General features: G+C 41.0%; 2 protein-coding genes and 2 non-coding genes across 5 annotated transcripts; 3 read left to right on the top strand and 1 right to left on the bottom strand.

The window, feature by feature from the left end:
- The first annotated feature begins 4103 nt into the window (after window positions 1-4103).
- DDX39B (DExD-box helicase 39B) lies at window positions 4104-21905 on the top strand. 2 transcript variants are annotated; one of them, XM_077161285.1, is made up of 11 exons: window positions 4104-4234; window positions 5546-5892; window positions 9471-9598; window positions 10274-10366; window positions 14303-14486; window positions 16254-16372; window positions 18326-18457; window positions 20720-20829; window positions 20928-21072; window positions 21205-21352; window positions 21687-21905. In XM_077161285.1, exons 2-11 carry the CDS (start codon window positions 5682-5684, stop codon window positions 21701-21703), a joined length of 1287 nt encoding a protein of 428 aa, XP_077017400.1. In that variant the 5' UTR covers window positions 4104-4234; window positions 5546-5681; the 3' UTR covers window positions 21704-21905. The 2 variants fall into 2 exon arrangements, with proteins under 2 accessions (XP_077017400.1, XP_077017401.1); XM_077161286.1 differs by lacking the exon at window positions 4104-4234 and adding an exon at window positions 4339-4745.
- On the top strand, window positions 5022-5093 carry LOC143685427 (small nucleolar RNA SNORD83). The gene has a single exon (XR_013176653.1). It is a non-coding gene; the product is annotated as a small nucleolar RNA SNORD83 (small nucleolar RNA).
- Window positions 14539-14615, top strand: LOC143685428 (small nucleolar RNA SNORD83). The gene has a single exon (XR_013176654.1). It is a non-coding gene; the product is annotated as a small nucleolar RNA SNORD83 (small nucleolar RNA).
- MCCD1 (mitochondrial coiled-coil domain 1) lies at window positions 21853-23298 on the bottom strand. The gene is made up of 2 exons (XM_077161287.1): window positions 22982-23298; window positions 21853-22408 (listed from the first exon to the last, which is right to left on the bottom strand). Exons 1-2 carry the CDS (start codon window positions 23135-23137, stop codon window positions 22223-22225), a joined length of 342 nt encoding a protein of 113 aa, XP_077017402.1. The 5' UTR covers window positions 23138-23298; the 3' UTR covers window positions 21853-22222.
- Window positions 23299-25169: the final 1871 nt, after the last annotated feature.

The following is a 25169-nucleotide window of genomic DNA, read 5'->3' as shown; positions in this document are numbered from 1 at the left end:
AAACACAAATATCCTTACCATATGATCATTCCATTCTACATATATAGTCAGTAATTTACAATATCATCACATAGTTGTATATTCATCATCATGATCATTTCTTAGAACATTTGCATCAATTCAGAAAAAGAAATAAAAAGAAAACAAAAAATTCATACATATCATACCCATTACCCCTCCCTTTCATTGATCACTAGCATTTCAATCTACTAAATTTAATGTTTGTTCTCCCATTTATTTATTTTTAATCCATATGTTTTACTTGTCTGTCGATAAGGTAGATAAAAGGAGCATCAGACACAAGGTTTTCACAATCACACAGTCATATTGCGAAAGCTATATCATTATACAATCATCTTCAAGAAACATGGCTACTGGAACACAGCTCTACATTTTCAGGCAGTTCCCTCCAGCCTCTCCATTACCTCTTGACTAACAAGGTGATATTTCTTTAATGCATAAGAATAACCTCCAGGACAACCTCTCGACTCTGTTTGGAATCTCTCTGCCATTGACACTTTATTTTGTCTCATTTCTCTCTTCCCCCTTTTGGTCGTGAAGGTTTTCTCAGTCCCTTGGTGCTGAGTCCTGGCTCATTTGCCAGGAAGGTTCACAGCCCTGGGAGTCATGTCCCACGTAGACGGGGAGGGCAGTGAGTTTGCTTGTTGTGTTGGCTGAGAGAGAGAGGTCACATCTGAGCAACAAAAGAGGTTCTCTAGGGGGTGACTCTTTTTTTTTAATTTATTTTTTATTTATGATACATAACCATATACAAACATTCTTATCGTATGATCATTCCGTTCTTGTTATAGAATCATTAACTTACACTATCATCACATAGTTGTATATTCATCATCACGATCATTTCTGAGAACATCTGCATCAATTCAGAAAAAGCAGTAAAAAGAAAACAAAAAAATTCATACATAGCATACCCCTTACCCCTCCCCTTCACGGATCACCAGCATTTCAATCTACTAAATTTATTTTAACATTTATTCCCCCTATTATTTATTTATTTTTAATCCATATGTTTTACTTGTCTGTCGATAAGATAGACAAAAGGAGCATTAGACACAAGGCTCTCCCAACCACACAGTCACACTGCGACAGCCATATCATCATACAATTAGAGAGAGAGAGAGAGAGAGAGAGAGAGAGAGAGAGAGAGAGAGAGACCACATCTGAGCAACAGAAGAGGTTCTCTTGGGGGTGATTCTTAGGCCTAATTTTACATAGGCTTAGCCTATCCTTTGTGGGGTTAAGTTTCATATGAACAAACCCAACAAACCCCAAGATTGAGGGCTTGGCCTATTGTTTTGGTTGTCCACACTGCTTGTGAGAATATCAAGAATTCTCCACTCGGGGAAGTTGAATTTTCCTGCTTTTTCACCATTCACCCAAGGGGACTTTGCAAATTCTTTTTTATTCACTGTTCAGATCACCATGGGATTTATTGGGACATCACTCTGGTTAGACCTACTCAAGGTTCCATGTACTGTGGTGCTCAATTAAGCTGTCCACATAAGTTATATTAGGAAATGCACTAGTCAAAATATAAATTTTGTACCAAATAAACATTTTTTGCTTTAGTCTCACACATAAGTTAAAGTTTTAAAATATTAATTACCATCTATTTTCAACACCCTGCAGTATTGACATTCCTTTGTTCTTCCTCATGCAAAAACATTTTTTAATTTGTACATTTAGTTACTATCATTGTACAATCTAGGCTTTCCTGGATTATATCATCTCAGTCTTTATCATCTATCTTTCCTTCTGATTTCATTTGTACCCCCAGGCCTCCTCCCTCTATCATTCTCACATTCAGCTTCACTCAGTGTTCTAACATTATTGTATTACAGTTAAGTAGTATTGTGCTATCCATTTCTGAATTTTTACAATCAATCTTGTTGCACAATCTGTATCCCTTCAGCTCCAATTACCCAATATCTACCCTATTTCTATCTCCTGATGACCTCTGCTCTTAACTGAAATTCTCCAAGTTCAGTCACTAATGTTAGTTCTTATCAGTGAGACCACACAGTATACGTCCCTTTGTTTCTGGCTAATCTCACTCAGCAAAATGTCCTAAGGTCCATCCATGTTGTTACATACTTCATAACTTTATTCTGTCTTACAGTTGCATAATATTCCATCATATGTATACCACAGCTTGTTTAGCCGCTCGTCTGTTGATGGACATTTGGGCTGTTTCCATCTCTTGGCAATTGTAAATAATCCTTCTATAAACATTGGTGTGCAAGTGTCCGTTTGTGTCCTTGCCCTCATGTCCTCTGAGTTGATACCTAGCAATGGTATTGCGGGGTCATATGGCAATTCTATACTTAGCTTCCTGAGGAACCACCAAACTGCCTTCCATAGGGGTCATACCATTTGACATTCCCACCAACAGTGGATAAGTGTGCCTGTTTCTCCACATCCTCCCCAGCACTTGTTGTTTTCTGTTTTATTGATAATGGCCATTCTGGTGGGTGTGAGATAATATTTCATTGTGGTTAAAAATTAAAAAAAAAATTTAAAAAAAGCAATAAATTTCAAAGCACACCACAAGAATTAGTTATAGATTTCAAAGTCTGGTTTGGGTTACAGTTCAGAATTTTAGGTTTTTCATTCTAGCTGCTCCATGACACTGGAGACTAAAAGAAGTATCAATGCAATGATTTCAGCACACTTATTTGTTAAACCCTATCTTCCCTGTTATAGCGCCTTCTTCTCCTTTGATCTTTCTCTCAATCGTTAGGAGTATTTCCACTATGCCCATTCTAATTTTTTCATGTTGGAAAGGGTTGTCGATAATATGAGATTGGGGGATGGAACAAGTTATGTTACAGAGAAACTGGCCCCTCTGGGTTTCAGGACTTTTCTGGCCTTGGAAATCGTCTGGAGGTTGTAGGGTTTCTGGAAAGTAATCACAGTGCATGGAACCTTTGTAGAATCTCAGATAAAGCCCTAAGTTTAGGGTTGGCAGGAATGGTTTTGGTTGGGGTTTAGCAAACCGGAAGACAGGTCTGCTTCACCACCTCACTCACCAATAAGGTAATCAATCCATCGTGTAATTATTAACCCCTCTCCCTCTTTAAGAGGTAGGCAGGATACAATGGAGGTAAACAGACAGGTTCTGAAAGTGTCCACATCCTGGCTCTGCCACGTTACTAGATGTTACTTTGGACAGATTGCTTTACTTCTAAAAGCCTGTCTGCTTGTGTATAAAATGGGAATAGTGAGGTTACCCTTGTTATCTGTGATAACAGGTAAAGAGCTTCTTTAGTTCAGGGCCTGGCCAAATGATTGTAGTCATTTTTGTTAAGCAGTAGGACATCACGTTTAACTTCTGTATTATTTCAGACGGGTGTCAAATGTTTCATTCAGAAAAAAATCCGGCTGAACAATGGGGCTGGTCTGTGTGTGTCTGTGGCGATGGTGGGACGACTAAGAACATTCTGGTCGAGTTAATAATTATGGAGTTTTCTGTATCTCTCAAGCTCAGGGTAGAATCTAGACTCCTATCTTCCATTCAGAAGATTCAAGACATCCTTCTGATTTTCAACCCCGTCCATCAACCTCAAGGCCCTTGAAAAATCAGCTACTGCGACAGCACAATTCTGGGCCAGTGTCTCCCATTCCTGCCCTCCGATTCCACCGCTGGGGAGTGGATAGGGCTAGGACTCCTGAGCACTATATTTCATTCCAGTTCCTTAGACCGCCTCTCCTATCCCTAGCAGGGGGCTTAAGCTCGTAACGCGAGCTCAGCCGCCACCAGGTCACCTTGATGACCGGGCCAAGGACCCCGTGGGAACTCACAGTCCCCAACGCTCTCACCCATCAAGCACCCACGATGTAGTGCCCAGAGAGAAGACCTGTGTGACAAGAACCTAAAAAGAGAGACAAGGGACGTAGAGAAGAGTAGGACAAGAGAGAAAAGTTAATAATGGGAGGGGATATTGGTTTCCGTCATGCACGTTACTACCCGCAGTAACCGAGAAATTAGAAGTGGCGTCTTAAAACAATTTTAGACAGGCTTTTTCCAAAGGCAACCTCCATGCGTGCGGAACTATAGAATCGCGGAAGGGCCTTCATTCGCTCCCGTGCGCCTGCGCGCTGACAGCCGAGAAGGCGGGAGGACGAGGAGAAGGAGGCCGCCGACCGGAAGTGAAGGCAGATTCTCTTCTTCGTAGCTGTTGCCGCCGCCATACGCGCCCGCCCTGGTCAGGTAAGCTTCGGTCTTCGGTATTATCCACCTCCATCCGTACTTTTTTCGCAGCCATTTGGTCTCTTGGGCTCCGGATAACTATTCCACAGGTGACAGTCTTGTCGCCGGGGCTTACTTGGATCGTTATTTCCGTTTTCTGCGTCTCTTTTGAGAGCAAAGATCTTTTGGGGGGAGGCCGGAGAAGCTGGGGGTGGTGGTGTGCAATCCAAGATGGTGGCCCCGGCGCCATTGTGTTTCTTTTACTTTCGGGTCCTCCTTGGGTGTCTGGCTTATCAGAGGCCCCAGCTCTGATATGAAAGAGGCGGTGCTAAGCCTTTCCTGGTTTGGGCCATTTACAGAGGGCGGGGCGCTTTTCAACTTCCCCCTTTCCCCTTCTCCTCGGGGCCCTCTTTAGGCCCGCGGAGGCAACAGGGATAGGAGCCAACTTCCGGCCTCTGGTGGATTTTTCTCACCTCGACTTGCCTGCCCTTACTTGAAATACTTTCCAAATGTTTACGAATGATGTCATTGTGTAAGTGTTTCTCCGGAAGGAATCTCCCTTGCGGAGTAGTACAACGATGATGTGTGGCCATTTGGTGAAGGTTCTATTAAATTTGGAGTGAGGGTACTTCTTTCCCGTTTAATAATTAGCATCTCATTCAGCGTATGATAGAGAGATGACTTTTTTTTCCCCTGACTGAGTCATTTCTTAACCCCCGCCATTAATTACACATTGATTTTTTTTTTAAGTGGCAAAAGGAGGGTATTCAGGAATGAGGGGCTGGAGAAATCTCGGGGGAGGATGACAGCCACATGATGTTTTTCATTTTGAGCGCTCTGCGCCTTGATGACCTTTATCTATCACCCTTGACTGATGGCTGCTGTCTAGGAGGTTCACACCTTGAGATAATAGGGAAAGCACAAGGTCTTGCCTTGAGGACTTTTTAGGAATTTTCATCTTCATTCTCTATACTCCACCCCTCCCCCATTCGCTGTATTTTTTTTTTTTAATTATTATTATTCGTTTTCCCTTACTATGTTACTTACCATCTAGAGTTTATAACTGGTCTTCCTCCTCCAACTTCCTGATTTCTGCAATTCTGATCCTAGTCATGCTGGCAATCTGTGTCCTAAACGTATGTCCTGGAACCATTTTTTCCATTCCTTGTATTATAATTGCTTTTCACTTTTATGTTTTTTGTGTGTTTTCTTTCTTTCCACATAAAGGCTTCATGATTTAGGGAAAGAGAAGGATGTGGGAATGAAGACTTGAGGCTGTGAGGGCTCTACTCATGACTGATATCTTCCATCTTTATTTTTTTTTTTCCCTAGCTCTTCAGTCAGAAATTAGTGTCTTCCTTTTCCTCTACTGTTCCCCAGTCCTCTACTCTTTCTTCCTTGATTTCATCTATTCTGCCTGAACCCATCTAGAGACCCCTCCTCCCCTTCTACCCCTGCCGGCCCAGTCATGGCAGAAAACGATGTGGACAATGAGCTCTTGGACTATGAAGATGATGAAGTGGAGACAGCAGCTGGGGGAGATGGGGCTGAGGCTCCTGCCAAGAAGGATGTCAAGGGCTCCTATGTCTCCATCCATAGCTCTGGCTTTCGTGATTTCCTGCTCAAACCAGAGTTGCTCCGGGCCATTGTTGACTGTGGTTTTGAGCATCCATCAGAAGGTAATTATTCACTTGGGCATAGAGTCCTCATTCGTTGTGCTCTTTAGAGCCACAAGAAACATGTGTTTATGGTTTCCCAGGTGATAAGGTTTATATATGGGATAGGCCAAAAAGTAAGGAAGTACTAAAAATGATTTTAGCAATAGAAGAGATTTGCATAGATTAGTCTCATTCATGGTAACACGAAAGTGCTAATGATCCAAAAGTAGCATAGAGATCTGTCACTTTTAAATTTGTTATTTTGATGAATAAAGGTTGGTTGGACTTTTAATCCTCCTATCTTGGGGCCAGTTCAGAGCTCTGGAAAACTTTATGTCTGGTCTAAAGATGACTGGTTTCAAACACCAACCAAATCCATTCCTGTCAACCCTAAAGAACACTTCGGGCATTATCTGAGATTCTCAAAGTTTCCATGCACTATGATTACTTTCCAGAAACCCTACAACCTCCAGATGGGTTCCTACGCCTATTAAGTCCTGAAACCCAGAGGGGCTGGTCTCTTTAGAGTGTCAGCTAGTCCGTTCCCCCTGTCCCATATTATTGACAGCTCTTTCCAACATGAAAAAATTAGAATGGGTATAGCTCAGATACCCCTGAAGACTGGGAGAAGGATCAAAGGAGAAGGTAGAGTTATAACAGAGAAGATAGGTTTTAACAAATAAGTATGATTGCTGAGTCGTTAATTGATATTTCTTTTAGTCTCCAGTGTTTTGGAGCATCTAGACATAAAAATCTAAAATTGTGGAATTGTAACCCATACTAAACCCTAATATCTGTTCTACAACTAATTTTTTGCAGTGTGCTTTAAGATTTATTGCCCTTTTATTTATATGTTATTTTTCATAGTAATTAAAAAAAAAAAGATGGCTGGCTTCTGGGTCAGGTACCAAATCCGTTTTTTCTGAGGTTGCAAGGTTATGTGACTCAAAGCATGGCAACCTAAGTGGGAGAAAAGGCACTCAAATGTCATGTATTGTTACAGGTTAAAGGAAATAAGGACAGAGCCAGTAGCACCAAAGGTGAGCTGTTTCTAGGTGCAAGAGGGTTATTAGTGGCACTAGGTAGTCTTGGAGCTGGAGGAGCCAGGGAGGTGGTTTGGGGATGAATGTGATTGAAAGGGCCTGAAAGTTGACAGGAACCAAGAAAGGTCCTTGGAAACTTTTTTTATTTTGTAATATAACATAAATACAAAGCAACGAAGGAAAAAAGTAATAATTTTCAAAATGCTCTTCAACGAGTAGTTATTGAACATAACACATAATCTAACTCTTCCTGTCTGGGTAGATCATTCCAACAGTCCAAACACAGGGAGCCCAGAATAAGAATGAGAGCCTTTATTCCTGTAGAGCTTAATGTAATGCCTGGATGTATTCTAGAGTATATTAAACAGATAATCAAAAAGAATTGGCAAAGTCTCGTGAGGGATGTGAGAGAAATTTTGGAACAGTTAAACTTTACCACAGGGGAAACCCAAGATACTGTGCCAGACATTAGGGACCGCTTAATCAGTAGCCCAAGCCCTTGATCTTTTTTTTTTTTTTAATTTATTTATTAATTAAAAAGATTTGACAAACGAAATATAACATTAACATAGATAATCAGTAATTCACAATATCGTCACTTAGTTGCGTATTCATCATTTCTTAGAACATTTGCATCCATTCAGAAAAAGAAATAAAAAGACAATAGAAAAAGAAATAAAACTAAAACAGAAAAAAAAAAAGATTGCACCTAGCATACCCCTTACCCCTCGCTTTCACTGATCACTAGCATTTCAAACTAAATTTATTTTAACATTTGTTTCCCCTGTTTATTTTTATTCCATATGTTCTACTCGTTTGTTGACCAGGTAAATAAAAGGAGCATCAGACACAAGGTTTTCACAATCACAGTTACATTGTGAAAGCTATATCATTATTCAATCATCCTCAAGAAACATGGCTACTGGAACACAGCTTTACATTTTCAGGCAGTTCCCTCCAGCCTCTCCATTGCATCTTGAATAACAAGGTGATATCTACTCAGTATTTAGAAATAACCTCCAGGATAACCTTCCAACTCTGTTTGGAATCTCTCAGCCATTGACACTTTGTCTCATTTCACTCTTCCCCCTTTTGGTTGAGAAGGTTTTCTCAGTCCTTTGATGCTGAATTTCAGCTCATTCTAGGGTTTTTCTCAATCCCTTGATGCTGAGTCTCAGCTCATTCTAGGATTTCTGTCCCACGTTGCCAGGAAGGTCCACACCCCTGAGAGTCTTGTCCCACGTAGACAGGGGAAGGGTGGTGAGATTGCCAAGCCCTTGCTATTGAGGCTTGTTCTTGTGAAACATGTATCTAGCAGAGAATCTTTTTTTTTAATTAATTAAAAATTTTTTTAATACTAAAAAAACAAATAAACGCAAACATTCTAACTTTTGATCATTCCATTCTACATATATAATCAGTAATTCACAATATCATCACATAGTTGCATATTCATCATCATGATCGTTTCTTGGAACATTTGTAGCAGAGAATCTTAACCTACCTATAGGTATGCTTAAGAGTCACCTCGGAAGGGCTGCTTTTGTTGCTCCATGTGGTCTTTCTCTCCCTAAGACTAACTCTGCAAATGAAACCATTTGTACTAACTCTAGTACTGAAACCTAGACAGGCCAGCCTCTCCAGAACATCAACTAGTTCCATCCCCCCATCCCATATTATTGACAGCACCTTCTAACATGAAAAAATTAGAATGGGCATAGCGCAAATCCCCCTAAAGAGTGGGAGAATGATCAGCGGTGGTGGTGGAGTTATTCAGAGAAGCTCAGGTTTAACAGATGAATATGAGTGCTGAATCATTAAACTGATAGTTTTAGCCTCCAGTACAGTAAAGAATCTAGAAATAAAAACCTAAAATTGTGGAATTGTAATTCATACCAAATTTGGAAATCTGTTCTACAACTAATTGTTGTAGGACAACATTTTAACCTTTTCATGTTGGAAGGGGTTGATAATGTGGGATAGGGGGGTGGAACTCGTTGATGTTCTGGAGAGGCTGGCCTGTCTAGGTTTCAGTACTTATCTGGTCCAGTACCCGTCAGGAGGTTGTAGGTTTCTGGAAAGTTACCCCAGTGCGTAGAACCTTTGTAGAATCTCATATATTGGCCTCGGTGTTCTTAGGGTTGGCTGGAGTGGTTTTGGTTGGGGTTTGGCAAGTTATGGTAGGTAGCAATGTCTCACTGAAGCTTGCTTAAGAGTGACCTTCAGAGTGATCTCTTGACTATTTGAACACTCTCAGCCACTGATACCTTTCTTGTTAGACTTCTTTTTCCCCCTTTTGGTCTGGATGGCATTGATGATCTTAGGCTGCCAGGGCCAGACTTATCCTTGGGAGTTGTCTCCCAAGCTGTCAGGGAGACCTTCATCTTTCAATGTCATGTCCCGTGTAGGGGGAAGGGCAGTGATTTCACATGCAGAGTTGGATGGTCTTGAGGAATTGAATGGTGGAAACTGGGCTTGGTGTGGTGAAGAAGGTAGTGGAATTATATGGAGACTGATGTCCGTCCAGTATGTTATTTTTTTAATTTTTGCTTTCAGTCCAGCATGAGTGCATCCCTCAGGCCATTCTGGGTATGGACGTCCTGTGCCAGGCCAAGTCAGGCATGGGCAAGACAGCGGTGTTTGTGCTGGCCACACTGCAACAGCTGGAGCCAGTTACTGGGCAGGTACACTTGGGAAGAGTACTGGGGAAGGCATTTTGGTTGGGACTATTTGGGAAAGGTGTTTCTGTCCCTGCTGTATGATGACTTCAGCTTCTAGAGCTCTTTTTTTGTTTTTAATTTAGTTTTTACTTGTGATACATAACCACATACAAACACAGACATTCTTATCATGTGATCATTCTGTTCTTGTTCTATAATCAATAACTCACACTGTCATCATATAGTTGTATATTCATCATCATAATCATTTCTTAGAACATCTGCATCAATTCAGAAGAAGCAATAAAAAGAAAACAAAAATTCATACATACCATACCCCTTACCTCTCCCCTTCACTGATCACCAGCATTTGAATCTACTAAATTTACTTTAACATTTGTTCCCCCTATTATTTATTTTTAATCCATATGTTTTACTTGTCCATCTAGAGCTCTTGTCAGAGAACACCTGTGGCTAAGATGATCCCTTTATTACCCTTGACTGATGGCTATGGGGAGTATTCCATAGTAATTCCTGTTTAGGTGGAGGGGTGGGGTTCATGATTTATATCTCAGAATTGAAGTCATTTATGGTCTGCCAGGTGTGGTTTTCTCATTTCCTCAGAGGGGAGAGCACGATAATGAAGGTGTATACTGTATGTCTGTGTCAATCTTCTTCCTCCCGGTCCCGAACCCCCAGGTGTCTGTGCTGGTGATGTGTCACACTCGGGAACTGGCTTTTCAGATCAGCAAGGAGTATGAGCGTTTCTCTAAGTACATGCCCAATGTCAAGGTAAGCCACGGTGAAGACATCTGGGAGAGTGAGGGTGTGGGACTTGTTGACCAGCAGTTCATATGTTCCATAGATATTAAATACCTATATGTGAACTTCAGTGTGTACATAATACTAAGTTCTTACAAACTGGGTGCGCAAGAAATTTTACTGTAATCTAAGGTTTCTTTGGATATGTATTATAATTTCACAGATGCTCGCTATACCTTATTTTGGAGAGGCATTTGTTTGCCTTGATCTTTTTTTCTTGAAATTAAAAATATATGTCATCAGTTCATTGAAAAACAACAATAGTAAACTCATATGTTAAAAAAATGACATTCTTGTTATGGAAAAATAACTGTATTGTTAAACAGTATAGTAAGAAGCATAGTGTTGTTCCACATGCTTGCAAGTCTCTTTATTTTCCAGTTTAATAGAAGACAGATGACTCCCATATCTGCTTCTGCATTCATTTGGTTGTGTTATTACATGAGAGGAATTCCAAATGTACACCCATGAGAAAAAGGGAGTGAAAAGGCAAATAATGACTTAGTATGAAAATAGTTTGACCTTGTAGACCTCTTGATAGGCTCTTGGGACCATACTTGGAGAACTGCTGGCTTAGACTAAATTAGAATTGTGATGAGAGGAGGACAATGGGGTGGACATGCATACAAAACCAGATTCCGGTGGAAGGAGAAAGGGGGACTGGTTTGGAAACAGCCAACAGTATCCCTTTCACTGATATCACAGGAACGTTACATAAAAATAGAAACAACAACCATCAGCCATCACCTGCATTCTTGAAAATAAATAGCATTTTGATAGCAATGACGTAGGGTGAAAACAATTTCAAAATAAAGGGTGGTAGTTGTAATTGAATACGTTTAGTTAGTTGTACAGAAAAGTTACTACAGTGATCGGTCATGCCATAAGAAAATACAGGATGGTCTGTAGCATGAGAAGTGTGTGTAGAGTGATGGCATTTACTGAAATAGAGAACCACAAGGAGGCAGCCTTTATTCCTAAACTCATCCCAGTACCTGCTGCCTCAAGATGCCTCCCTCTTGAAGGCAAAAACAAAAACTAAATTTGTATTCCAGAAAATATTAAAATATAAAATTTTTTTAAATGGCTGAATAGTATTCCACCCTATGGATGTGCCGCAGTGTAATGGTAAATACTTAAAATATACTGGTAAGCATAAAAAGCAATATTTGCCTTGATTTTTAACACATAATGTAAATATGCCTCTATAGCAAAAGATTTTATCAGGATTTGGGTATGGATAATGTCACAAACCACCCTTTTTTCACTATTTTATACTGACTTTGAGTTGTATTCTCCCCTGGTTGACATATTGAGTGTTTTGGGTTGAATAACAAGGGAGGATTAGAAACTCGAAAACAGTTCCAGTGTGATGTGCATATTTTGCAGATTCTTTAAAGTGGCAGTAGATTGAATGATATCTGGGGGCTCCAACAGTGTTGACTTATTTTCCAATTTTATAACATTGGTACTCGGGTATAGTTCCCAGAGTAGTACTTCAACAAAGCATCATTTTGGAGCTTGTTTAAAATGCAGACCCATTCGAGACCTGTTGATATGAATGTGCATTTTAAACAAGAGCCCTAGGTGATTAGAGTTTGAGAAGCATTGATGTATAATGTATACCTTTAGGATGGGATGAAAGGCAGTCCTTTTCAAGATTATTAAAATTTTTCTCTCATTCATTGTTTTATATTTTTAATAGAATTGAGAATATTTGAGTCAGATCCTTACATAAAAGAATAGTATTTAAAAAGTCAAAGTAATATCATACCTGTGCATGATAGAAACAAATAATCCAGAAAGCTTTATATTAAAAGATTTATGTCTTCTCATTTTCAATCCTACTTCATAGATGTTGATCTTTTTTTCAGTTCTGAAGGTTCTTTGTAACAAAATAAGTGCTGTTTTATTTTTTTATGTTTTAAAATTTATTTAGAGCTGCTGTTGGTTTATGAAAAATGCAGAAAGAATGGAGTTCCTATATACCCCCTCACAACCAGTTTTCCTTATTAACATTTTCCATTAGCATGATGCAGCTTTTATAATTGATGAACCAATGTTATAATTAACTATGCTAGTGCTCACCCTTTGTGTTGTACAGTTCAGTTGTGTGTGTTTTTAAAATTTTTCTTGTGATGACATACAACATAAAAATTTTCTATTTTAACCGCTTCCAAGTATACAGTTTAGTGGTGTTAGTCATAGTGTTGTGCTACCTTTAATGTCCTCTGTTATTATTACATCCATCAACAGTGCTGCAGACTCTGCTAATTATGCATTAACTTCCATTGCCCACCACTACCGTTTGCCCTTGATAATTTCAGACTGGGAATTTGCATATTCTGATTATTTCATATAATTAGAATCATACAATATTTGTCCTTTTGTGCCTGGGTTACTTTATTCAGTATGCTTTCAAGGTTCATCTGTGTTTTAGCATGTTACCAGAGAACGTCATTCCTTTTTATGACTGAATAAGGTACTGTTTTCTTGGTTTATCAGCTTATAGGCCCATTTAATTTCCCTTTGTGAAAAATTATTTAGCTCATTTACATTATTCTTCCAGTATTTGAAAACTTATAGCTCTAGTTCAAGTGTGGGTGTTACTACATATATCTTTACTTTTACATTGTCACACTAAATAACATTTATTTCTCGTTCTTTCACAAAGTAGTCTTGTTAATAAATTGAGTCTTAAAAGTTGAAAACCAGGAAATAGTTGACATTGTTAGGACCATGGAAACATTGTTGAGCCCTGGAGTGACTAGGATTATCCTTTCTCAGTGGTCCAGTTCATCACCCCTGTGCCATTCAAAAGAAAATGTCCTTGGTGTCGAGATCCAATGCATATTGTCTTTCTTACTCTTGTTCAAAATTATGCTACAGTGACTTGTCAGAGTCTGCGCCAGTTCTACAGAGTGTTCCTTGTGTTATTTAGCTTGTTTCTTCCTCCCAGTACTTCGTGTAAATTGGGGTTTATATCTGAAAGCTTAACTGAGTCAATTTACGCGTTTTTGGCAAGAATTCATGGGTTGATACCATATACTTCCTGGTTCGTCACAACCTGGTTGGCTGACCATTAGTGAGTTTTAAATTTACTGTAAAATTAGAGTTAAGATTGTCTGATCCCTCCATTGTTCTTTTTTCATTTGAAACTTGAAAGCAGTTTCTTGTTTTTCTGGTGTCAAACTACTAATGCCCCAGTCTTGATTAAACATTCACCTATGTATTTTTTCTTTCATTTAATGTTTGTAACGCTGATATGTTTAGCCTGAATCAGTAGTTTCATAGGATTTGTGTCAAGAAGTTTACAAATTTGGGTTCATTAAAAACTGCTTTGGGCGGGCCGCGGTGGCTCAGCGGGCAAAGTGCTTGCCTGCTATGCCGGAGGACCTCGGTTCGATTCCCGGCCCCAGCCCATGTAACAAAAAACGGAAAAACAAAATACAATAAAACAAGAAAATGTTTAAAGATGTTTCCCTTTCTTCCTTCCTTCCTTCCTTCTATCCTTCCTTCCTTCTCTCTGTCTTTAAAAAAAAAAAAAAACAAAAAAAAAAAAAAAAAAAACAAAAAAAAACTGCTTTTTGTAGTTCTTGACACTGGTGATTTCTTGCTGTCCTCATTCTTACAGCAAAGTCTGACCTTAGAGTCATGTGAAGGGAGAGCATTAGATGAAGTAGAAGAACTGAAAACTGGCCCTGACTGCCCTGCTTAGATGTTTTAACTTTGGGCAAGTCCCTTTTGTTTCTAAGCCTCAGTTCTTTGGGAACATAATAAGAATATTAGTTTAAGTGACCTCTAAGTTAGCTCTGTAATATCCTAAGAATTCGTTTAGATCAAACTGGAAGATTTGGAATCTTTCATTCCTTGTGAGACTCACTTTCTTTTCTCCTGGATTGGCAGGTTGCAGTGTTTTTTGGTGGTCTGTCAATCAAGAAGGATGAAGAGGTGCTGAAGAAGAATTGCCCACATATCGTTGTGGGGACCCCTGGTCGCATCCTAGCTTTGGCTCGAAATAAGAGCCTTAACCTCAAACACATTAAACACTTTATCTTGGATGAATGTGATAAGATGCTTGAACAGCTCGGTAAGTGGCAGTGCTGTGACTGGGATAGTTATTTAGGGAGTTGCACTTTGGAGCCAAATGATGTTTATTTGATACGGAAGCACTTCGGTGCAAGGATGACTCTTAATCTATCACCCATGACTGATGGCTCTGGGTTCCCTGGTCAGTGACAGAAATCATGGAGCTGAAGTAGGTATACTTTTGGAGAGAAGGATGTTGTGTTTTTCCTTTCTATTATGGATGCTTCTTTACCTTTGAGAGTAGGGGACTATGCTGATCTTAGATACAGTCACTACTACCACTTTCCTTTATAGATGCTATACTGGGTGCCATAGGGGAGCTATTTAACTAAAGAGTGTCAGTCTCAGCACAGCATATATGATCAGGATTGACAGCTGAATAGGTTTCTAGGTCTAGAACTAATGTCAAGAGTGTGTGGTATGGTATTCTGGATTGATAATGGGAAATCTTTTTTAAAAACTGAATTACGGAGAATGGGGATGGAGACAGCCCCAGGAAATAGTCATCCCAAGTGATCTTTGACTGTTCACAGTGGTACGGTGGTAAACTAAAAAATGGGCTCGAGGTAGAGGTGTCGTATTTGACAGACTAGGTAGGTAGGAAACTGGAACCCAGAGGAGGAATGGAATGAACTCTTTTTTTTTTTTAATTAATTAAAAAAAAATTAACACAACATTTAGAAATCATTCCATTCTACATATGTAATCAGTAATTCTTAATATCATCACATAGTTGTATGATCATCATTTCTTAGTACATTTGCATCGATTTAGAAAAAAATAGCAAGACAACAGAAAAAGAAATAATAGAGAAAAAAATAAAAATAAAAAATACAAAAAATATATATAAAAACAAACAAAAAAAAACTATAGCTCAGATGCAGCTTCATTCAGTGTTTTAACATAATTACATTACAATTAGGTAGTGTGCTGTCCATTTTTGAGTTTTTGTACCTAGTCCTGTTGCACAGTCTGTATCCCTTCAGCTCCAAATACCCATTATCTTACCCTGTTTCTAACTCCTGATGGTCTCTGTTACCAATGACATATTCCAAGTTTATTCTCTAATGTCGGTTCACATCAGTGGGACCATACAGTATTTGTCCTTTAGTTTTTGGCTAGTCTCACTCAGCATAATGTTCTCTAGGTCCATCCATGTTATTACATGCTTCATAAGTTTATTCTGCCTTAAAGCTGCATAATATTCCATCGTATGTATATACCACAGTTTGTTTAGCCACTCGTCTGTTGATGGACATTTTAGCTGTTTCCATCTCTTTGCAATTGTAAATAATGCTGCTATGAACATTGGTGTGCAAATGTCCGTTTGTGTCTTTGCCCTTTGGAATGAACGCTTGATGTCTAGAACATAACAGGGATTGGTATTTGTTGACTGCTAGAGGCTTGGGTTTGGGGAGGGATGACTTGGGAGAAGCATTTTTTAAGTATCTTATCTGGTGAATCTCTGAAATAGGCTTTATTTCTATTTTATAGTTGTGGACCTTAAGGGATCATAATCCTTTTCTTATCTAATTAAAATACACAGAGCTGGAACCTGACTGCACTCTTTATTCCAGATTCATGCTCTTGCCATTGTGTTATTTTATAGCAGTTGAAGAAAATAAAGACCTGCGGCAGATCTTTCCCTAATGTGACTCCCTTACTTACCCATCTTGAATAGTCTTCACCTCATTGGAAAGCCTACCTCTGATCTCTGTTTATCATGTATACTTCCTTTTGCCTATGATTTTTTCCCATTTTCTTGTAGACATGCGTCGGGATGTCCAGGAAATTTTTCGCATGACCCCCCATGAGAAGCAGGTCATGATGTTCAGTGCTACCTTGAGCAAAGAGATCCGTCCAGTCTGCCGCAAGTTCATGCAAGACGTAAATACCCTTCTACCTTCTCTCCCTCCACTCCCCACCCGCTGCCTTCTCCCCTTCCTCGCCCTCTTCCTCCAGAGTCCTTTGTCCTTCAAGGGCTGAGAAGGGGTCATGTGCCCATGTGGGAGTGACGACTCCTTGAAGAGACAGACAGAGGCAGAGACAGCTAGTGTTAGGGTCTGCGCGGGTGCTAGGGAAACTCCGGAAGACTTGGTCGGGTTAACGTGAGAGCGGGTAGTGTTCGACTTTTTTTTTTTTTAAATCACAAAATGCTTTGAACCTCTTCTCCTTTTTGGGGGAGGGCAGAGTTTTCTGCCCTACCACCCATTGTCTCCTACATCCCTCCTACAACCACGCATGCTCAAGGTGGCATCAAGCATACAACAAGAGCCTTCTGCTCCCGCAAACTCACACCTCCCGGTGGCAGGAGAGGAAGAGAGGGACAGAAAGATGGCAGGGCCTGTCCAAAAGAAGAGCAAACAGCACAAATGAAACTACCGTCTCCCTACCTCCAGGGGTGGGGGCCTTTGGCACCTCAGTCCCCGATCCCCTACTCCTTCCTACCCTTACCTCCTCGCACCTATCCGGAACCTCGGTTGATGTGAGCCGGCAGCAGAGACACATCGTGGTGCGGCGGGGGAAAGCGGACAGCAGCCAGCGGTGGATGGCGGCAGCGGAGGCTGCGGGGAAACCTGACCAGGAAGCTGAGGACCAAACCAGCCTCTTTTTTTCGTTTCCGGTTTTTTTTCCTGAACACAATGCGTGTCGTGTCCCCTTTTTCTTACCCATGTGTGTTGGGGGGAGGGGTGTCCTGAATGGGGTGGTAGCTTTTTTCTTTCTTTTTGTTTTTTAATACTCAGAGAAGAGGGATTTGGGAAAGATAAAGCAAGGAGCGCCACTTGGCTGAAACCAGATGATTGTTAGGGTTTGGGACCAGGCAAGGCCAGTTGTATAATAAGGCAGTGGAGTGTGTTCCCGTTCCTCCCTGCACCGCTCCTTCCCATGGGATGATAGCCCTTTATTTTCGGCTGTATTTGGGGGCTCAGATTAGATTTGAAGGCGGTCATGGAACTTCTTTTTGGAAAGCCTGTCTTCTGGGATCAGGCTTAACATTTTTTTCCCATGACACATTCTTTCCCATCTTGCTCCCTAGGTCTTCATATTCACTGTGTCCCCCAAGTTAGGAGGAAGGGTGTCAGCAAAGTTGAACTTTAGGGTTGTTTAGTCTCATTTCAATTTCAGTCTGTCTTAAGCTACCTTCTTCCCTTTCAAGGTTTTTTTTTGTTTGTTTTTATAAAAATACTCTGCATTTGTTTTTTAAGTACCATTTATTCATACCTTAAATATGACTTGTAGACTTCACGGAGGGCTCATCTTGAGCAATTTTTGCTTTTCCTTTCCCGGATTTTAGCTATGTTTACAGCAGCATTCTGATCTTAAGGACATCACTCTCTTACTTATTCTTCTAGTTGAGAGAATACTCAGAAGGAGCAATCCTTGTTCCCTTCCCCATAATCTTATAACCATTTATGATGAAGTTATTCTGACCTTGAGTCACCTTTTCCCATCATTTCCCAGGTGTTAGGCTCATGTTCTTCTTTTGAGAAGTATCTCCCGTTGTTTTGATTCTTACCTCCCCACCTCATTTGAGGTAATGGCACCTTGCCATTGGGTAATTTTACTGCTCCTTTTCTTCCCTTGTAGAGTTCCTCTCCCATGGCAGTTTTCAGTTGGGCAGCCTTAAAACCCCACTAATAGGAGGGAAATTAGGTCTGATGTGGAAGAGACCACATTAAAATGTGGTTATTTTTTGGGGGGGAGGGGTTTTCAATCTTCTTTCTTCTCCCCATCCCCCCATGGGGTGTATTGGAGATCAACTTCCTCCACCCCCCCCAGGTTTAACCCCCCCACTCTGCCCTCCTCCCGTTCCCTACTCCCCTTCCTCCCCCCCCCCAGCCAATGGAGATCTTCGTGGATGATGAGACGAAGCTGACGCTGCATGGGTTGCAGCAGTACTACGTGAAACTGAAGGACAACGAGAAGAATCGGAAGCTCTTTGACCTTCTGGATGTTCTTGAGTTCAACCAGGTCAGTTGCACGAGGTCTGGTAAAGGGATGAGCATTGGATACATCTCCAGTTGTAGTGGTAATCGGTATTAAGTCCCTTTTGATTGAGGAATGGTGATACAGGAGAGAATGGTGGGGAAATTCTCTTTTTTTTTTTATTAATTTTTTAATTTTATTTCTTTAAATACCAAAAAAACTCCAGATAAACTGATACATTCCTATTTTGATTGTTCTGTTCTACATATATAATCAGTAATTCACAATATCATCACATAGTTGCATATTCATCATCATGATCATTTCTTGAAACATTTGCATCTATTCAGGAAAAGAAATAAAACGAAAACAGGAAAAAAAAATTATACATATCGTACCCCTTACCCCTCCCTTTCATTGATCACTAGCATTTCAAACTAAATTTATTTTAACATTTGTTCCCACTATTATTTATTTTATTTTTTTATAGTTTTTATATTTTATTTTGTTAAATACCAAATAAACACAAACATTCCTATTTTGATGATTCCGTTCTATTTGTATAATCAATAATTCACGATATCATCACGTAGTTGCATATTCATCATCATCATCATCATCATTTCTTGGGACATTTGCATCTATTCAGAAAAGAAATAAAGTGAAAACAGGAAAAAAAATTATACATACTGTACCCCTTACCCCTCCCTTTCATTGATCACTAGCATTTTAAACTAAATTTATTTAATTTTTTTTGTTGTTTTTAAATTTTAAAATTTTTTTAAAATACCAAAAACACCAAATGCAAACATTCTTATTTTGATCATTCTGTTCTACATATATAAATCAGTAATTCACATTATCATTACGTAGTTGCATATTCACCGTCATGATCATTTCTTGGAACATTTGCATTTATTCAGAAAAAGAAAAAAAAATTCATACATACCATACCTGTTGTCCCTCCCTTTCATTGATCACTAGCATTTCAATCTAAATTTATTTTAACATTTGTTCCCCCTATTATTTTTATTCCCTTGACAAGGTAGATAACAGGAGCATCAGACACAAGGTTTTCACAATCACACAGTCACATTGTGAAAGCTGTATCATTATACAATCATCTTCAAGAAACATGGCTACTGGAACACAGCTTTACATTTTCAGGCAGTTCCCTCCAGCCTCTCCATTACATCTTGGATAACAAGGTGATATCTACTTAATGCATAAGAATAACCTCCAGGATAACCTCTCGGCTCTGTTTGGAATCTCTCAGCCATTGACTCATTTGTCTCATTTCACTCTTCCCCCTTTTAGTTGAGAAGGTTTTCTCAGTCCCTTGATGCTGAGTCTCAGCTCATTGCAGGATTTCTGTCCCACGTTGCCAGGAAGGTCCACACCCCTGGGAGTCATGTCCCACGTAGACGGGGAGGGTGGTGAGTTTGCTTGTTGTGTTGGCTGGAGAGAGAGGCCACATCTGAGCAACAAAAGAGACTCTCTTGGGGGTGACTCTTAGGCCTGAATTTTATGTAGGCTTGACCTATCCTTTGTGGGGTTAAGTTTCATATGAACAAACCCCAAGACTGGGGGCTCAGCCTTATAGCTTTGGTTGTCCACACCGCTTATGAGAATATCAAGAATTCAACTTGGGGAAGTTGAATTTTTGGTGGGGAAATTCTCTTACGTGGGAATATAAATGTCTTTTTTGATTTGTTTTTCCTCTGGTGTGTATCAAGGCCCTGAGCATGAGCAAAGTGGCAGCTGCCTCCTCTTTCATGAGTAGCATGGGCAGGTACTTAAAAATATCACTGAGTAAAATAAACTTCAAAAAATGAAAACCACAAAGGGTTTTGAATTTGTAAAATTCCACAATTATTTTGGTCCTGTTAAGATTCTTAAATGTGTTTATTTCTTTATTTCTATTTAGGAGAAATATTCCATACTTTACCTATTGCATGGTTTATTTGCACCAAAACCTACTTTCCTTAGGTTTAATATTTCAGTAATCAGGACTATCAAGTCATGGTCTTTCTGACCCTAGTTCTTAAGTTTTAGCCCTTTTTCATGAGGCAGTATTGTCTCCTATAACATGTCTGACTGTTGTCCAAACCTTGCCTGAGGCCAGTCTGCTCTGGAAAAATTAAAGTCAAAAGAGAGAAAGAAAAGCAAAGTTATATTTAGAGCAGAAGGGGAAATACAGTAGGAAGTAAGAGGAACTGGGAGGAATCATTTTAAAGAGAGGAAATAAAAGCTTCCTCTCCTGCATATTTTCTCTTACCCTCGTGGGGGGTCATCACACATACACAGGTGGTGATCTTTGTGAAGTCTGTGCAGCGCTGCATTGCCCTGGCCCAGCTCCTCGTGGAGCAGAACTTCCCAGCCATTGCCATCCACCGTGGGATGCCCCAGGAGGAGAGGTGAGTTGGAGATAGGGAAGATGTTTTGTGTCCTTGGAAGGAGAGAGGTCATTTAGAGATGAGAATCTCAATATTTTTCTAATTTCCTTCTCACAAAGGCTTTCTCGGTATCAGCAGTTTAAAGATTTTCAACGAAGAATTCTTGTGGCTACCAACTTATTTGGCCGAGGCATGGACATTGAGCGTGTGAACATTGCCTTTAACTACGACATGCCTGAGGATTCTGACACCTACCTGCATCGGGTAAGCCCCATACCCAAGGTGACATCTCACTTTCCTCTCCCACACCCTCATTTTCTTATCTTTTCATACCATTCATCTTCATGGGAATCTTCCCTTTCGGGTATTTTGGACCTAACCCATGTCTCCTTGCAGGTGGCCAGAGCAGGCCGGTTTGGCACCAAGGGCTTGGCCATCACATTTGTGTCAGACGAGAATGATGCCAAAATCCTCAACGATGTTCAGGACCGCTTTGAGGTCAATATTAGTGAGCTGCCCGATGAGATAGACATCTCCTCCTACAGTGAGTGTTGACTTTGTGAACTGGCTACTCTTAGCTCTTGAGATTCTCCTTGATCCTTGGCGTATTTTTAAAAAATCCTGCAATGTTTGGAAGGCACATAGTAGGCACTTCACAAGGAATATTAGAATTCCCACTCCCTTGGTCCATGATGCTATGTTGGAATGCTTTGTTGACTTCTGTCAGGTGTCTCTTTCCTCTCAAATTGTTTCTCTTTCCCCTTCCCAAGTCTATCCTCCAAACACAAACTACACAAACACACCTGCATGTATGCACTTGTGTTTGTACTAACCTTGCTTTTTCCTTTCCATGCCTTATTGCCACATTTTCTTTTCAGTTGAACAGACCCGGTAGAGGACTCACCTATTCTGGAATGTGACAGTCTGTCCATCTTCAGGAGATGACACAAGGTGTGGGGATGAAGAGACACTACTGCCACTTATCCCTAAACCCCCATCCCTGCCCCGCCCTCACCATTGCTTCCCTCTTGAATCACCACCAATCCTAAACCCCCATTCCTGATTTGTCAATTTTTTTAACAAAACTAAAAATGAAACACGTGTCTGTGGTGTCTTTCAGCGCTCTGCCCTTTTATTGGATTTGGGGAGACGTTATTTTAGAGCATAATCCAGGATAACTCCTGTAAAAGCCTGTGTACCCTGCTTTGAACGGGGACAAGGTCATTGGGGGATGTGACTAAGCAGACTTTAGAGGCCATGGCTTCCCCAGTAACTTCCGGTTTCTGTCCCTTTGCAGATGGCTGTCTTATTTTCTCTGGTTTAGATGAGACTAGGATTTTCCTGATTGAAGGGGTTCTGGGGTGCTGCACATTATTTCCAGTGTTGGAGAGTGAATTGGGAACCTGTGGAATGCTTAGGCATCTCCAAGGCTCTCTCGGTGTCTCCTCATTTGTTCCTTCAGCTTCTGGATCTTGAGCACCAGGGCCTGAGCCTCCCAGGCTCCCTCTTGCCCTTCTAGCAGGGCTTGGTGTAGCTCCAGCTGCTGTTCCAGCAGTGCTTCAGCTTGGGCCAACTCAGTTGTTCGGTGGGGCCCTGGACCCTGGGTGAGGGAAATTGGGGAGAGAGCATTAGCCTGGAAAGGGGGCTTAGATCCCTTGGAAGCTGTGTTGAAGGGTCTGGTTGCAAGTCAGGAATTCTACCTTTCCCTTTCCCTTTTTCAACCTCATTACTTTAAAGTCACCTGTAGCTTAAAGCCAAGGAAGCTTCCTGTCTCAGGCTGAAGGCCTGTGGGGACAGTTTGAGTTCACCAGTCTAGAAGCTATAGACAGATTCTAAGGTCCTTACATGACCCTTGTAAGACTTTATGGGTCACGGGAAGGAGAGGACTGGCTGTCCCTCCCCTCTAAGAAATAATTAACTTAGGTGAGGGGAAAATGCCTGTTCAAGGACTTTGTGGACTGTGCTGCTAAGGGGGGAGGAGAGGAAAGTATGAAGGCTGGAGTGGTGTGGGGGTGGGGAAGGAGCTGGGAGCAGAGAATTGGAACTAGGGAAAAACCTCCAGGAGTTGCTGTTAACCTGGTTGGCTGGTGGTTCAGGATGGGATCAAGGCTTTTCCCCAACTCCTACTTCCAATCTTCCTTTGTCCTGCACCCCCACCATGGAGGCCACTTACCCTGGGGGGTGACGCCATCTTCCCACTGGCTGTGAGGGTGGTCCCATCTGTAGTCCTCTGAGAGTAGCATCCCCGAGAGGCCTGGGGGGCCAGAGGCGGGGAAGGCAGGAGGCCACGGCAACAGCATCGAGAGAGCCAGGGCAGAGGTAGGATCATGGCGAGGAGGCAGTTAGCTGTCTGAGCCACCCAACAGCCACCAGGAACTGGCTCTCTCTGGGCCTTGGGCTCACTTCAGGCTTCAGTGCCCAACCCTGCCCAGGCCGCCGCCCCTACCCCACTCTGCTGCCCGCACCTCCCTCCCAGCCTGGCCCTAGACAGAGTCCAGGAACTCCTGTTCCTGATGCGAAAAACCTTCCAGCCAGTTTAAACAGAACTTGCTTTAGAGTGCTGGTGCCCGCCCTCCCACACCACTTGTGTCTGTTTTTCTTATTCCTCAGTTCTGCAAGGTAGGAATTATATCGCTAGTTTCAGACAAGGAAACTGGCTCAGATGGTTTCATTTAGCACTTAGCAAGTATCTCTTGAAGCCAGCTCTGGGCCAGAGATGCTGAAGGCTCCACAGCTTGTTGGTGAAAGAGCCTGGAGGAGTCACATTTATGCCTACCTGACTTGAAAACGCATACTCAGATCTGGGTAGAGTATTGATTGCCCTTTGTTTCCCTTTCCTCTTTTGTTTCTCACCCAAAATTACTTTTCTTCTTGTCCTGTTTTACATTGTATGTCCTGGGGATTTGCTTTCGCTGGTAGATCTGGGCATCTTTTATCATTTGTGAGCTTGAGTCCTGACAGAGTCTGACACTAGTATAGGCTTCAAGATTTATTAAACTACTGAGCCTTTCCCTTCAAATCTGTACCAGAGAAAAAGACCTTTCCACACACTATGTGTGTGTGAACCTTACATAGAAATGTTGGGCTTCCTGCATGTGTTCTGAAATTGTGGCGTGTTGTAACTGGAGAGCTTAGTCATACCCCTGTGGTCAGAGGTGGCTCAGAAGGGAGTGGATAGTCCCAGTTTTGATTATAGGGGCACAGGTGTGTTCTCAGAAAAAACATGCCTCAGAAGGCAAGGATTGCCGGCGAGTGGGCAGCTGCTGACCAGCTCTCTATCGTTGGCACATCACTGTGGATTCAAAAGGAAAATGCCTCTACCATGGCAAAGGGGTTGAGGAACCAGGCAGGGAGACCTTCCTTCTCAAACTTGGGGGGCTAAAACACTTTTAGATGAGGCCAAAGAACTTACATTTTCCATTTGCTGAGTTGTAATTTTTCAGCAGAAAAGGTACTAAGTACTTCTGTACAAGTTTTGGGGGGAGAGGAATGTTTGTTCACTTCTCTTAGTGATAGGGTTATGAATGTAGTTTCTACACATCTTAAAATTTAATTATTGGAACATCAGAAGTTCAAACTACTGCTGTAACAGATATGTGAAAACACCCAGTATAAGGTTAAACAACCCACAAACAACTAACAGATGCAAAACTACATTTGTAATGAAAAGCAAGAAGAAAGCTATTGAAAAAAAAACAAAGGAACCATGAGGCTTCTGCAAGGCAATCTGGACGATGCACTAAACACAATAACCTTCCTAAAAACTGGAAATTACAACTATCTGAATTTATGCTTTAGGTTCTGAATTCCAAAATAATTTAGAGTAGGTAGTCCTAAATCATAAATTTAAAATAGAGTCTGGATTTTGGCTTTGTTCACCTGTGAGAACTGAAGAAAGGGCTGGGCTTTGGGCCAGTTCAAGATTTACTGGAAGACCTGTAGATCTCATAGTCAAGTTTATGAAGGAATGTAAAGAAATTTACCTAGTTTTATGTTATTGCATATATGTATTTGTTTTTATGTTATTCCAGGGTCTCTGATAGAGTCTCAATTAAATGATAGTTCTGGCCTGGTCTCTGCATGAGGAACTTATCTCCAATCAGGGAATTATAGTAAATCTTGTCCCCAAGTACAAGGGGCTACAGGGCCCCCGAGGCCAGTGTGCCAATGACACTCTTAATATTGTATCCTATGGAGAATTGGTAGGACTAGGGTGACAGATGGATCTTTGTACACTTTATGAGGAACTTCACTGGAGATGGGGGCTTAGGGTCACCGAAATCTACCCATTACATTAATGTGAGAACTTAAGTGTCAGAGGCCCTGCTGGGCACTTTTTTGTTCTTTTTTCAATAAAAATT

The sequence above is a fragment of the Tamandua tetradactyla genome, chromosome 5, assembly GCF_023851605.1.
Source record: "Tamandua tetradactyla isolate mTamTet1 chromosome 5, mTamTet1.pri, whole genome shotgun sequence".
NCBI classification, from domain to species: domain Eukaryota; kingdom Metazoa; phylum Chordata; class Mammalia; order Pilosa; family Myrmecophagidae; genus Tamandua; species Tamandua tetradactyla.
Note: the sequence above shows the minus strand (reverse complement) of the source record. Positions and strands in the feature narration are given on the sequence as shown.

What these genes read in the sequence shown, in the direction of transcription:
- DDX39B (XM_077161285.1), top strand. Translation starts at nt 5,682, where the DNA reads ATGGCAGAAAACGATGTGGACAATGAGCTCTTGGACTATGAAGATGAT. An exon ending in TTTTGAGCATCCATCAGAAG is followed by an intron (nt 5,893 to 9,470) that starts GTAATTATTCAC and finishes TTTTGCTTTCAG; the next exon opens with TCCAGCATGAGTGCATCCCT. An exon ending in GCCGCAAGTTCATGCAAGAC is followed by an intron (nt 16,373 to 18,325) that starts GTAAATACCCTT and finishes CCCCCCCCCCAG; the next exon opens with CCAATGGAGATCTTCGTGGA.
- MCCD1 (XM_077161287.1), bottom strand. Translation starts at nt 23,137, where the DNA reads ATGATCCTACCTCTGCCCTGGCTCTCTCGATGCTGTTGCCGTGGCCTC. An exon ending in AGATGGCGTCACCCCCCAGG is followed by an intron (nt 22,409 to 22,981) that starts GTAAGTGGCCTC and finishes TCCCTCACCCAG; the next exon opens with GGTCCAGGGCCCCACCGAAC.